This window comes from Mus caroli, unplaced genomic scaffold, assembly GCF_978045245.1.
Source record: "Mus caroli unplaced genomic scaffold, Mus_caroli_1 scaffold_5, whole genome shotgun sequence".
Classification (NCBI taxonomy): domain Eukaryota; kingdom Metazoa; phylum Chordata; class Mammalia; order Rodentia; family Muridae; genus Mus; species Mus caroli.
The window spans coordinates 19,987,948-20,000,496 of NW_028227260.1; the positions used below are offsets into that span (position 1 = coordinate 19,987,948).

Sequence of the window (12,549 nt, forward strand, 5' to 3'; positions counted from 1 at the left end):
CCCTAACCCAAGAATCTAGTTGAAGCCTTTGCTAGCAGAGAAGCAAGAATTCCAGCATAATTAACATCTGCTTCAGATGTCTCTCCTTTCCCAGATACATACCTGCCATTTTCTAGGAATCTCACCACAGATCTCATTTATAGGCAAAGGCCATGTGCTCAAAGCCCTGTGAACCTTCATGGTTCCCTGCTTTACCTTATCAAGTGATCATACTATTCAAGGCAGCTCTAGCAGCACCCTATGCACTCACACACTAAGACAGAGAGAGACAGAGACAGAGACACACACAGAAAGAGACAACAAATCAATAAACCAAAAAGAGTAAGATCTAGGTATCTATGGTCTGGTCCGAAGCATCGAGCTGCCCGGGACCAATACCCGGCACCAAGGAACTGGCTCCTGGACCCAGATAAAGGACCCCCTCCACCCCTCTTGGCCAGGCGTAAGATCCCCTGCTTCGAGAATGGCTACCAGTCGATATGAACCTGTGGCTGAAATTGGTGTCAGTGCCTATGAGAGACAGTGCACAAAGCCTGAGATTCCTACAGTGGCCACTTTGTGACCCTCAAGAGTGTGAGAGTTCCTAATGGAGGAGCAGCTGGGGGAGAGGTCTTCCCATCAGCACAGTTCGTGAGGTGGACTTGTGAAGGACGCTGGAGACCTTGGACATCCCAATGTTGTACACTGGTGGATGTCTGTGCTACTTTCCAAACTGATCAAGACATCAAGGTCACCCTAGTGTTTGAGCATATATACTAGGACCTAAGGACGTACCTAGACAAAGCACCTCCGCCAGGCTTGCCAGTTGAGACCATTAAGGATCTGATGTGTCCATTTCTAAGTGGCCTAGATTTTCTTCATACAACCTGCATTGTTCAGCAGGACCTGAAGCCAGAGAACATTCTAGTGACAAGTAATGGGACAGTCAAGCTGGCTGACTTTGGCCTAGCCAGAATCTACAGCTACCAGATGGCCTCATGCCTGTGGCTTTTAGGCTCTGGTACCCGGCTCCTGAATTCTTCTACTGTCTGCATATGCAACACCTGTGGACATGTGGCGCATTAGCTGTATCTTCACAGAGATGCTTCGCTGGATGCCTCTCTTCTGTGGAAACTCTGAAGCTGACCAGTTGGGGAAAATCTTTGATCTCATTGGTTTCCTCCAGAAGACAACTGGCCTCCAGAGGTGTCTCAACCTCACAGAGCCTTTGCCCCCAGAGGGCCTCGGTCAGTGCAGTCAGTGGTACCAGAGATGGAGGAATCAGGAGCGCAGCTTCTGCTGGAAATGCTGACCTTTGACCCACATGAGCAAATCTCTGCCTTCTGAGCCCTGCAGCGCTCCTACCTGCACAAGGAGGAAAGTGACATGGAATGAGAAGAGTCTTTCTCAGTCTCTGTGGAGAGAGCCCTGCTGAAGCGGCAGCCTCTGCCTTCCCCTGAGGCTGCGGAGAGTCCTCCAGTTTTTGCAGAGAGTATTTTAAGCCTTAAATGACAACTCCCCACCTCTCCTTACAAGGTTTAACCCCCCATTCCTCTATACTAAAGGGAAGGCATATCTGTCTTCTTCCCTCCCTGATTTATATTGGGATCTTTTTTGTACAGGAAAACAAGACAAAGAAAAATAAAAAATTTTAAAAAAAGAGTAAGGTCTACCTAGTCAGGTTTGTCCCCACAACAACCCCACTTCTTGACAGCAAATTCTGTCTTAGTTCATTTCCTGGCTGGGGTGATAAAATCCTCTGATAATAGGAACTTAAGGATGAAAAAGGTTGTTTGACTCACAATCCCAGTGTTTGGCACTTGAGGTAACTAGTCACATTACATCCACTCCACTAGGGAAAAATGAATTTTTCCTTTGCAAGTGAATGTCAGTTGATGATAGCTTCATGGTTAGAGATAAGAACCTCTTCCCCCCTCTCAACACTGGGACCCCATATGGTTTGGACCTCTGCAGATCTTATAATGCTTAGTTACTCTTGCAAATGCAGAACAAAAGAGTTTCTACTATTCACTGTCTATATATCACTGAGTATTGTCTGTTGAAGCAATCTACCTTGAAAGAGGGGTTTTATCATTAATTTTTTTAATTAGGTATTTTCTTCATTTACATTCCAAATGCTATCGCAATATCATTAATGTTTTATTTTTATTTCTTCAAATGCTTCTAATATGTAAGTGTTCATATGAAAAATATATGTTTCATCCAATAAAATTTGAACATTGGGTTTTTGAGTATATTAAGAGATTATTGCCAGCTATGCTGGTGCAGACCTATATAATCCCAGCACTTGAGAGCCTGAGGCAGAAGGATCACAAGTCCAAAGGCAACTTGGGTGTCATAGTGAGAGTCTGTCTCTTTTTTAAAAAATCAAATAAAAAGAAGAGGTTAGAAGGAAATGGTCAGCCTTTTTGGTGTTAAGGTGGCAACATGGCTATGGAGGCAGAGTCCCTTCACACTTACAAAATGCATAGTGTCCCTTCTGCTATAGCTCTGAGCTATCCTATGGATGCAAGTCTTACGTAATAAGGCCAACAGGTGACCAAGGACATCAACAAATTGAGGTGTAATTGCCAGGATAGGAGTTGTAACAAGGACACTAACTTTGTGGGAAACATGATCCCAAATCACCATGGAAATAGTCAAATCTTCCAAGATGAATGTGTTCCCAAGGAAAAAGAAGGGAAACACGTTCCCACTAAATAAAAGTAAGAGATCCTTAGCTACATCAATGTCCAGAAAAGCTTGAGACCAGTACCGGGTATTGAACAATTTAAATATTCAAAGGGATGAAGAAGTTGTATTAGGGATATTGGTGACATACTTGGATATAGCTGAAGAAGCTGTTATAGTGGTAGATGTAGATTCTCCATATTCCTACAAAAGCAATGCTGGGCTTGGAGTTCATGGATTCTTGAAAGTACCATACTCATCACTGAGGAAGACCCATGGAGACACTGCAGAGAATGTATGCTAGGATGGCTGGAGCAGATCCTTTTATCTGGAGATTGGTATCTTTTCTGAGTTACATCATGGTTACAGTGAACACTGGGAAACTGCAAAGAAATGCAGGAAAACATGAGAATGAGCTCTTTAGGCCTGGGACAGTGCCCCCTGGGGAAGCTGTAACTATAATTTTTCTATACCTATATTTAATGATGGTTCTTAAACACTTTAACCTCCACCAGAAGTAGTAGAAAAGAAAGGATATGGGAGGAGTGGACCTCTTTAGAAATGGTTCTTTGGATCAACTCCCATCTATGTTATCTGGAAATTGACAGTTCAGTTCACAGGTCAGCAGCAGCAGTTCCATACACTCACAAACACTTCACAGATACACCAACAGCCCAGTTCAGTAGAGTCGGGAAAGCAAAAATGATTCAGCAGGCATGGCACTACCTAGCAGACAGCCAGGCCTCAGCCTTGGCACAAATCAACAGGAGGACCTGGAGGGACATCAGGAAAAGTTCTTAACTATGCCTCTCTCAGTGAAGTGAAGAGCAACAAAGATTCTAGACCAACAATCATTGCACAGCTAGCTTTTAAAGCAAGCCTAGCTCAATCTCCTTCACTGTCCATTGAGTCTTTTATACTCCCTCCAAATATCACGTGTCCTCCATGGGTCTAGCCTCAGCACACATGTCTGTCTTAGCTGACATCACTCTGCCAATCAGCCCGAGTCTGCAGAAATGGCAAGAAACTGCAGCACACCACTAGAAGTTTTTTTTACTGCATTTCTCTCTATGAAGTCCCAACAAATGGAGCTCAACTATGCAATGTAAGTTGAACCAATACATGCATGTTGTCAGTGAAGAATCCTTCATCACATGTCCTTCCACGTGCTTGCTTTAGCAGAATATCCTTTCTCCCATGTCTGCTTCGTGTGTTTGCCTTAGCAAATAACCATCCAACACAACTGACTTTCCACAGAAACCTTAAGTTTCCACTTCAGGAAGCATATCAGGAAGGAAGGGTTATAATGAGAAAATGTGGTTTGAGCAAACTAAGAGAAGGACAATATTTACTTGCAGGGAGATAACCAACACACCCTCTAACATTGGCCACAAACATTTAGAAAATAGTATGGTCACCACAGCACTATTTTTCATACTGAAAATGAGAGACCACTCTCCAGAGATGTATGCCAACATTATGGATGCAAGTGGAGTCATGCATTCAAATTATAATTTTTGGAGCTCACTGCCTTTCACTTAGTTTTTTTTGTTTTTTGGGTTTTTTTTTTGGTGGTGGTGGGGGGCTCGCCTAGAACTGTGTCCTCAGGATGGCCTTTAATTAGCACTCTTGCTTCATCTCCTTCCCTTCCCTCCCATTCCCTAGTGCTGGCATTAAAGGCATGAGACATATCAAATCACAAGCATCATTTTCCCCAAGTTCACCCATTTTGTATCACATGCCAGAAGTTTGTTCTTTTTCACACTATTTTTTCAGGGTATAGATGAAACAGGCTTTCTCTTCTCACTCATCAAGTTTGGACGTCTGGATTAGCTCCAGGTTTTATCTATCATGAATAATACGATATACATGAACATACATATATAAAACCTTGTAATGATCGTGTTTCTCTTGAGTCTATCTTATAAGAGAAGAACTAAAGAAATGACATGGTATCTAGTTCATTTACTAAACTTTTTCACCCAGTGGTTGCACAATTTAATATTTCCAGTAGCAAGACAAGAAGACTCAATCTTGTTCATATCTCAGTACATCGGCTATTTCAAGAAAACAACAATATACCCATACCAATAAATTATGAATGATTTAAAAACTGCCAATTAATAGAGTATAAACTTTTGGTCCAATTAACTTAATACTTAGTATACATTTTCTTGAAACAGCCTGTTCACTGGGCTACCTAACACATCTCAAATGTAAGACAATCTAGGAGCAGAGCTGGGATTTAGGAAGATAATGTTCAGCTATAGGCAAATGTAAAATACAGAGAAAAGTGTAAGTACATGCTTATTATAATGGTTAGTTTGATTGTCCACTTAACCAATTTAGAATCACCCAACTGGAAAGGGAATCTCTGTGAGGAAGTATATTTATTTGTGTTGATTAGGTTGCTTATTGGCATACTTGTAAAGGATTGTATTATTATCTTAATTAACTTGGATGACCAACCCATTATGGATGTCATCAGTTCTTAGGAATGGATTCTGAACTGTATCAGTAGAGAAAGTTATCTGAGTGCTAGTATGAACGCAAGAATTCATTGAGTGGGGACATAATGTAATTGTTTCAAGTCCCTGACCTCTTGACTTTCCCACAGTGATGGAACTTCACCCAGCATAACTAAATTTCTATTTTTGTTTGCTTGTTTGTTTGTTTAAATTTTTATTAGATATTTTCTTCATTTACATTTCAAATGCTATCCCGAAAGTCCCCCATACCCTGCCCCCCCCACTCCCCTACCCACCCACTCCCACTTCTTGGCCCTGGTGTTCCCCTGCACTGGGGCATATAAATAACTATATTTCTAAATATGTTGCTTTTGTGGTATTATTTTTATCATTGCAATAGTAAGAGAGCTAAGACATATAGTATAATTGTTAGGTTTCTAAATTTTGTCTATTATGAGATATGTGATATAGATATAAACAAACAAACAAAAAACAAGGATCAGTTGAATCCTGGGATTGGGATTAAGGACAATTGTATTTCCTTTTTGCTTTAAGGCTAAAAATCCACCACACTTGGGTTGTTTTATTTTGTTTGTTTTGTGCTTTTGTTTTTCTGGGGCTGGGTTACACGGTATAGGTCAGAATTTTTTCAAAATCAATACATAGTCCACATTGACCTCAAACTCAAAGAAATTTATGTGCCTCAGATTCCCTTATGTTGGGATTATGGCTATGCACTTATATTTGGTGTTCTGGATAGTTCTATATCAACTTGACACAAGCTAAAGTCATCTGAGAAGAAAGAACTGCAATTAAGAAAATGTCTTCATGGTATCTGGCTATAGGCAAGCCTATAGGGCATTTTCTTACTTACTGATTGTTGTGGGAGGGCTCAGCCCATTGTTGATGATAACATCCTTGAGCAGGTGGCCCCGGGTTCTATAAGAAAACAGGCTGAACAAGCCATGATGAGCAAGCCAGTAAGCAGCACTCTTCCATGGCCTCTGTATCGGCTTCTGCCTCCAGGTTCCTGTCCTGCTTGAATGCTTGTCCTGACTTCCTTTGATGATGGACTACAGTGTGGAAAAATAAACCAAATGAGCCTGTTTCTCCACCAGTTGCTTTTGGTCATGGTGTTTCATCATAGTAGTAGTAATCAAGATCTGTTCTCCAGTAGTGGAGACTGAAGCTAGGGCACCATGCATATTAGGCAAGCACTCTACAACTGAACTATTTCCCAACAATCTTTACATTTATGTTTTGAGACAGGTCTTGAATGGTGCCCAGGCTGGCTCTGATATACCCAGTTGCCTGGAACAAGCTCTCTTTGCTATGCTTTGCTTGTTTGGTCTAACAGTGGACTCATTGTGGAGATTAGGCTGGCCTCATCCTGGAGCTCAGACTGGATTTCAAGCCCTATTCCCTTTTCCTTTGCTTTTATGTACCTGGCCACTATGGTACAGCTATGGTAACAGTATTTAGAAGGAAATGAACACAAATGTTTATTAAATTCACAGGCTGCCTCTGTCATCCAGGGGCAGGTGAGGGAAGAAGTGCAGACTGTTCCTGGGGCAAAAATTCCTATCGAAGAGTTCATTCTGTAACGAACTGGCATCAGCAGATGTGTCTCAGGCTTGGTCCTACTTCTAAAACCTCTAACAGAACCAAAAATTCCAGGAATCAAATGGCCTCTCAGAAAGGAGGAGGGATGGTGGTTAGATAAATCACAAGGGAGCAAAAGAAAGTCCTCCACTGTATGTAAATGGAACTAGAAGAACCTATAGGGATACTTAGAACATGGTAGCATAATGGTGATGACAAAAAAAGAAAATAGTATAATCTTGGGTGCATTTTTAATCCAGTTACATATATTCTTTCTGGAAGGGGGTCTGAGCTTTGAAGCCAGAAATGACAGCCTGAGCAGGTAGTCCAGAGCAGAACATCACTTATTGGGACAGTAGTAGAACAGTTAAAGATCTAAATTCAAAATTCAAGTGTGGCTTCTACTGAATATATTAACTCTTTCACATAATGCTGTTTTTCAACAAAACAACAAAGATTGAACCCCAGCAACTTAAAGTTCCTTTGTTGGCTAGCTTCTATGGCTGTTGCCAAAATATACCAGAGAATGACTTAATGGGGTCCAGAATTATTAACTTTGGTTTAGTTTCAGAGATTTGAAATCATAGTCCTTGGCTGCTTGGATACAGAATATGCAGTGAGGCAGACTATGACTATGACTGACTGTGACTGTGACTGTGACTGTGACTGTGACTGTGACTGTGACTGTGACTGTGACTGTGACTGTGACTGTGACTGTGATTGTGACTATGACTAGACTATGACTATGACTATGACTATGACTATGACTATGACTGACTATGACTATGACTATGACTATGACTATGACTATGACTATGACTATGACTATGATGACTATGACTATGGTGGGGTCAGGTGACAAAGGCAACTCAAGCCATAGTGATCAGGATTCAAAGACAGAGAAAAGAATATAGATGAGTAAGTAATATCTCCAAAACATATGACCTAGGATCTACTTCCTTCTCAAACATACGAGCACCAACAACTAGAGACCAATGCTTTAATACAAGAGCCCTTTGCAGGGACAGGCCACTTCCAGACTATACAACCATATTAAACTGGGGGATACTATAAAGGTGATAGACTATTGTTCCCATTTATAGATTTGGTAAGGAGAAAATGTCTCACATGGGTAGCACATAGAGGAAGCTTGAGGACAAATGAAGTACACTGGTCAGAAAGGTCAAATACCACATAATTCAACTAAAGAGGTTCCTGATCAAGTCAACTCTGCCAAGACAGAAAACAGAATGGTTACGGGTATTAGAATCCATGGAGAAACAGGAGAGGGCATTCAATGAGAAAAGTGTTTCAATTAGAGAAGATGGGCAATGGTTACAGTTCCATATCACTGTGAATGTAGTCATAGCCATAGAACCATACACTAAGAAAGGTAAATGGTAAACAGTGATATGTATATTTAGTCACATTGATCAGAGTGTACAACAAAGATGGATCTACTAACCAATGATGCTGTCCTCATAATAACCAGGGACCAGTGATGTAGCAGAGTGTGCCTCTAACTGAGCCAGGAGTACTGATGAGGACTCAGCTCTCGTCGAGTGTCCTTGGAGTCTCATTACTGCCTTCACACTGACCTGTGAGCTCTTGACCTCCTTCACAATTCTAAGAATTCTATTGTGTCATCAAATTCCAATTCTTAATGAGCTTATCTCCCCATTTTCAGCCACTAGTGTATGAGTGCTGTGATGCTATGAGGGGCTAATCATGCCAGGTCCTTGGGTTTTTGTGTCATATGATTACTTATATAGCTTTTTCAGGGTGAGGTATTTTTACTAGCAGGCTAGCCTGCTCATACTCAAGACCAGCTTGGCTGATTTAAACCTGTCTGTCATCCCTTTCTTCACTCCTCCTCTTTAAGGCATATTTTTAAACACCTGTCACTGGAGGTGAGGACCTGTTAGAAATGTCACTGCCATGTAGGCAGGTGCTAGCAGAGGTGACATCAACACTCTTGGAATGAGATTAGTTAATTAATTAGAGATATGTAGCACATTTTATTATGCATTAGCCAGTTGAAGACCACTGAGGTTTTTTACATTTCCTACTTATTGTGAAGAGAGCAGCAATGAACATGGCTGAGCGAGTATCTTGTAGGATGTCAAGCTATTCAGACATATAACAAGAAATGGTACCGTTGTACCACGTGGTAGACTTTAAGAATTCATACTGATTTCAACAGTAGCTACATCAGTTTTCTTTTCTTTTTTTCTTTCTTAGATTTCTTTATTTAAATGCATTTTATTATCAAATATTAATAATATTGAGTATTTTGAGAATAAAAACATATAAAAATTTTGTTTAATTTTTATATTCATAGCCTTTCATACCCTAAAAATATCATTAATGAACATTTACCACTATCCATAACTGAGGATCCTATATCTAATGTTGAATACTAAATTGTTTCAAAACATACAAAATATTCTTTTGGAATTAAGCATAGTGAGAGAGTATTTAAAATGCATTATACATCGGTGTACATTGTCTATAAGTTTACATTAAAAAGATTATCAATGTTTCTAGGAGAGAAATTATTTTATCAGAAAGTATATTTTAAAAATTTCAAAATTGCAAAACCTTTTTAAAGGTAAACATTAAGAAAATGCTAATTTCAAGCACAGTGAGAAAACTTGTCAATAATATTTCCATGATGTCTGTAGAACATGATTTTAATATTTTCAACTGTTAATATTCAACAAACAGAATAGTTATTTTAAGAAATATTTCAGTGTTATACCTACCTTTTCATTTCTGATTTTATTAATTTGGATACTGTCTCTGTGCCCTCTGGTTAGTCTGGCTAATGGTTTATCTATCTTGTTGATTTTCTCAAAGAACCAGCTCCTGGTTTTGTTGATTCTTTGTATAGTTCTTTTTGTTTCTATTTGGTTGGTTACAGACATGGGTTTGATCATTTCCTGCCATCTACTCCTCTTGGGTATATTTTCTTCTTTTTGTTCTAGAGCTTTCAGGTGTGCTGTCAAGCTGCTAGTGTAAGCTCTCTTCAGTTTCTTTTTGGAGGCACTTAGAGCTATGCTCTTAGCACTGCTTTCTTTGTGTCCCATAAGTTTTGGTATGATTTGTCTTCATTTTCACTAAATTCTAAAAAGCATTTAATTTTTTTCTTTATTTTTTCCTTGACCACGTTATTATTGAGTAGAGCGTTGTTCAGCTTCCATGTGTATGTGTACTTTCTGTGTTTTTTTTTTTTTTTTTTTTTTTTTTTTTTTTTTTTTTTTTAGTATTTAAACCAATCTTAGACCATGGTGATCAGATAGGGTACATGGGATTATTTCAATCTTCTTGTATCTGTTGAGGCCTGTTTTGTGACTGACTATATGGCCAATTTTTGAGATGGTACCATGAGGTGCTGAGAAGAAAGTATATTCTTTTGATTTAGGATGAAATGTTCTATAAATACCTGTTAGATCCATTTGGTTCATAACTTCTGTTAATTTCACTGTGTCTCTGTTTAGTTTCTGTTTCCCTGATCTGTCCATTGATGAGAGTGGGGTGTTGAAGTCCCCCACAATTATTCTGTGAGGTGCAATGTGTGCTTTTAGCTTTAGTAAAGTTTCTTTTATGAATGCGGGTGTCCTTGCATTTGGAGCATAGATGTTCAGAATTGAGAGTTCTTCTTGGTAAAATATTCCTTCTATGAGTAGGAAGTGTCCTTTCTTATCTTTTTTGATAACTTTTGGTTGAAAGTTGATTTTACTCGATATTAGAATGGCTACTCTAGCTTGTTTTTTGAGACTATTTGCATGGAAAATTGTTTTCCAGCCCTTTACTCTGAGGTAGTGTCTGTCTTTGACACTGAGGTGCATTTCCTGTATGCAGTAAAATGCTGGGTCTTATTTACATATCCAGTCTCTTTTTCTATGTCTTTTTATTGGGGAATTGAGTCCATTGATGTTAAGAGATATTAACGAACAGTGATACCGGTTACTTTTTATGTTATTTCTATGTTTGTGTGGCTCTCTTCTTTTGCATTTGTTTCTTGCTTTTTCTAGAGTGTAGTTTCCCTCCTTTTGTTGGTGTCTTCCCTCTATTATCCATTGTAGTGCTGGATTTATGGAAAGATATTGTGTAAATTTGGTTTTGTCTTGGAATATCTTGTTTTCTCTGTCTATGGTAATTGAGAGTTTTTCTGGGTATAATAGCCTGAGCTGGTATTTGTGTTCTCTTAGGGTCTGCATAACATCTCTCCAGGATCTTCTGGCTTTCATAGTCTCTGGTGAGAAGTCTGGTGTAATTCTAATAGGCCTGCCTTTATATGTTATTTGACTTTTTTCCCTTACTGCTTTTAATATTCTATCTTTATTTAGTGCATTTGTTGTTCTGATTATTATGTGTCAGGAGGAATTTCTTTTCTGATCCAGTCTATTTGGAGTTCTGTCAGCTTCTTGTATGTTCATGGGCATCTCTTTCTTTAGATTTGGGAAGTTTTCTTCTATAATTTTGTTGAAGATATTTACTGGCCCTTTAAGTTGATAATCTTGATTCTCATCTACTCCTGTTATCTGTAGGTTTGGTCTTCTCATTGTGTCCTAGATTTCCTGGATGTTTTGAGTTAGGATCTTTTTGCATTTTTCATTTTCTTTGATTGTTGTGCCAATGTTCTCTATGGAATCTTCTACACCTGAGATTCTCTCTTCTATCTCTTGTATTCTGTTGGTGATACTTGCATCTATTGCTCTTGATCTCTTTCTTGGGTCTTCTGTCTCCCTTTGTGATTTCTTTACTGTTTCTATTTCCACTTTTAGATGTTAGACGGATTTGTTCATTTCCTTCACCCATTTGATTGTGTTTCCTGTAACTCTTTAAGAGATTTTTGTGTTTCCTCTTTAAGGGATTCTAGTTGTTTACCTGTGTCCACCTGTGTTTCTTTAAGGGAGTTATTTATGTCCTTAAAGTCCTCTATCATCATCATGAGATGTCACTTTAGATCCATGTCTTGCTTTTCTGGTGTGATTGTATATCCAGGACTTGCTATGGTAGGAGAATTGGGTTCTGATGATGCCAAGTAACCTTGGTTTCTATTGCTTTTGCTCTTATGCTTGCCTCTAGCCATCTGATTATCTCTAGAGCTACCTGACCCCACTATATCCTTCCTTTGATCCTGGTTGTATCAGAACTCCTCAGAGTTCAGCTGTCTCTGTGATCCTGTGATTCTAGGATTCTATGATCCTGAAATCCTGGGTGTGTCAGAGCTCCTGGAAGTCAAACTGCCTCTGGGACTCTGACATCCTATGATCATGTGATTCTCTGATCCTGGGCATGTTTGAGCGCCTGGGATTGGAGCTTCTTCTGGGTGTTGTGGGAATGGCTGCAGAGTTCACACACAAGTTCTGCTCAGGGCACAAGTCCAGACCAGAGCTACACCAGTTTTCATTCTCACCAATAATTCTCACCAATAGAGAATGAGTGTTCCCTCTTCCCCATATCCCCCCTATAATACCTCCAGCATTTGTTTTCATTTGCTCTTGACCTTAATCACTCTGGGTAAGATAAAAATCTCAGCATAATTTTAATTTCTATATCTCTAATTGCTAAGGATGATGAACACTTTTAAAAAATTATTTCTTGGCCATTTTAGTTTCTTCATTTGAGAATACTCTGTTCAGATCCATAGCTGATCTTTTAATTGTGTGATTTGTTTTCTTGGGTCTTTTATTTTTGAGGCTTTTAAACATTTGGATATGAATCTTTGACCACATCTATAGCTAGAAAAGATTATCTCCCATTCTGTGAGCTTCCTCATTATTCAGCTGTTGTTGTTGGT

At 39.3% G+C, this 12,549-nt stretch overlaps 1 protein-coding gene and 1 pseudogene across 1 annotated transcript in view; one reads left to right on the forward strand and one right to left on the reverse strand.

Annotated features, from left to right (window-relative positions):
• Positions 1-8,320, reverse strand: part of Cldn34 (claudin 34) — a 37,395-nt gene extending 29,075 nt beyond the window's left edge. The window contains exon 1 of the mRNA XM_021152666.2: positions 8,206-8,320. Within this exon, the coding sequence (XP_021008325.2) occupies positions 8,206-8,320 (115 nt within the window). The remainder of the gene's footprint in view (positions 1-8,205) is intronic.
• LOC110287421 (cyclin-dependent kinase 4 pseudogene) lies at positions 464-1,374 on the forward strand (annotated as a pseudogene).
• Positions 8,321-12,549: the final 4,229 nt, after the last annotated feature.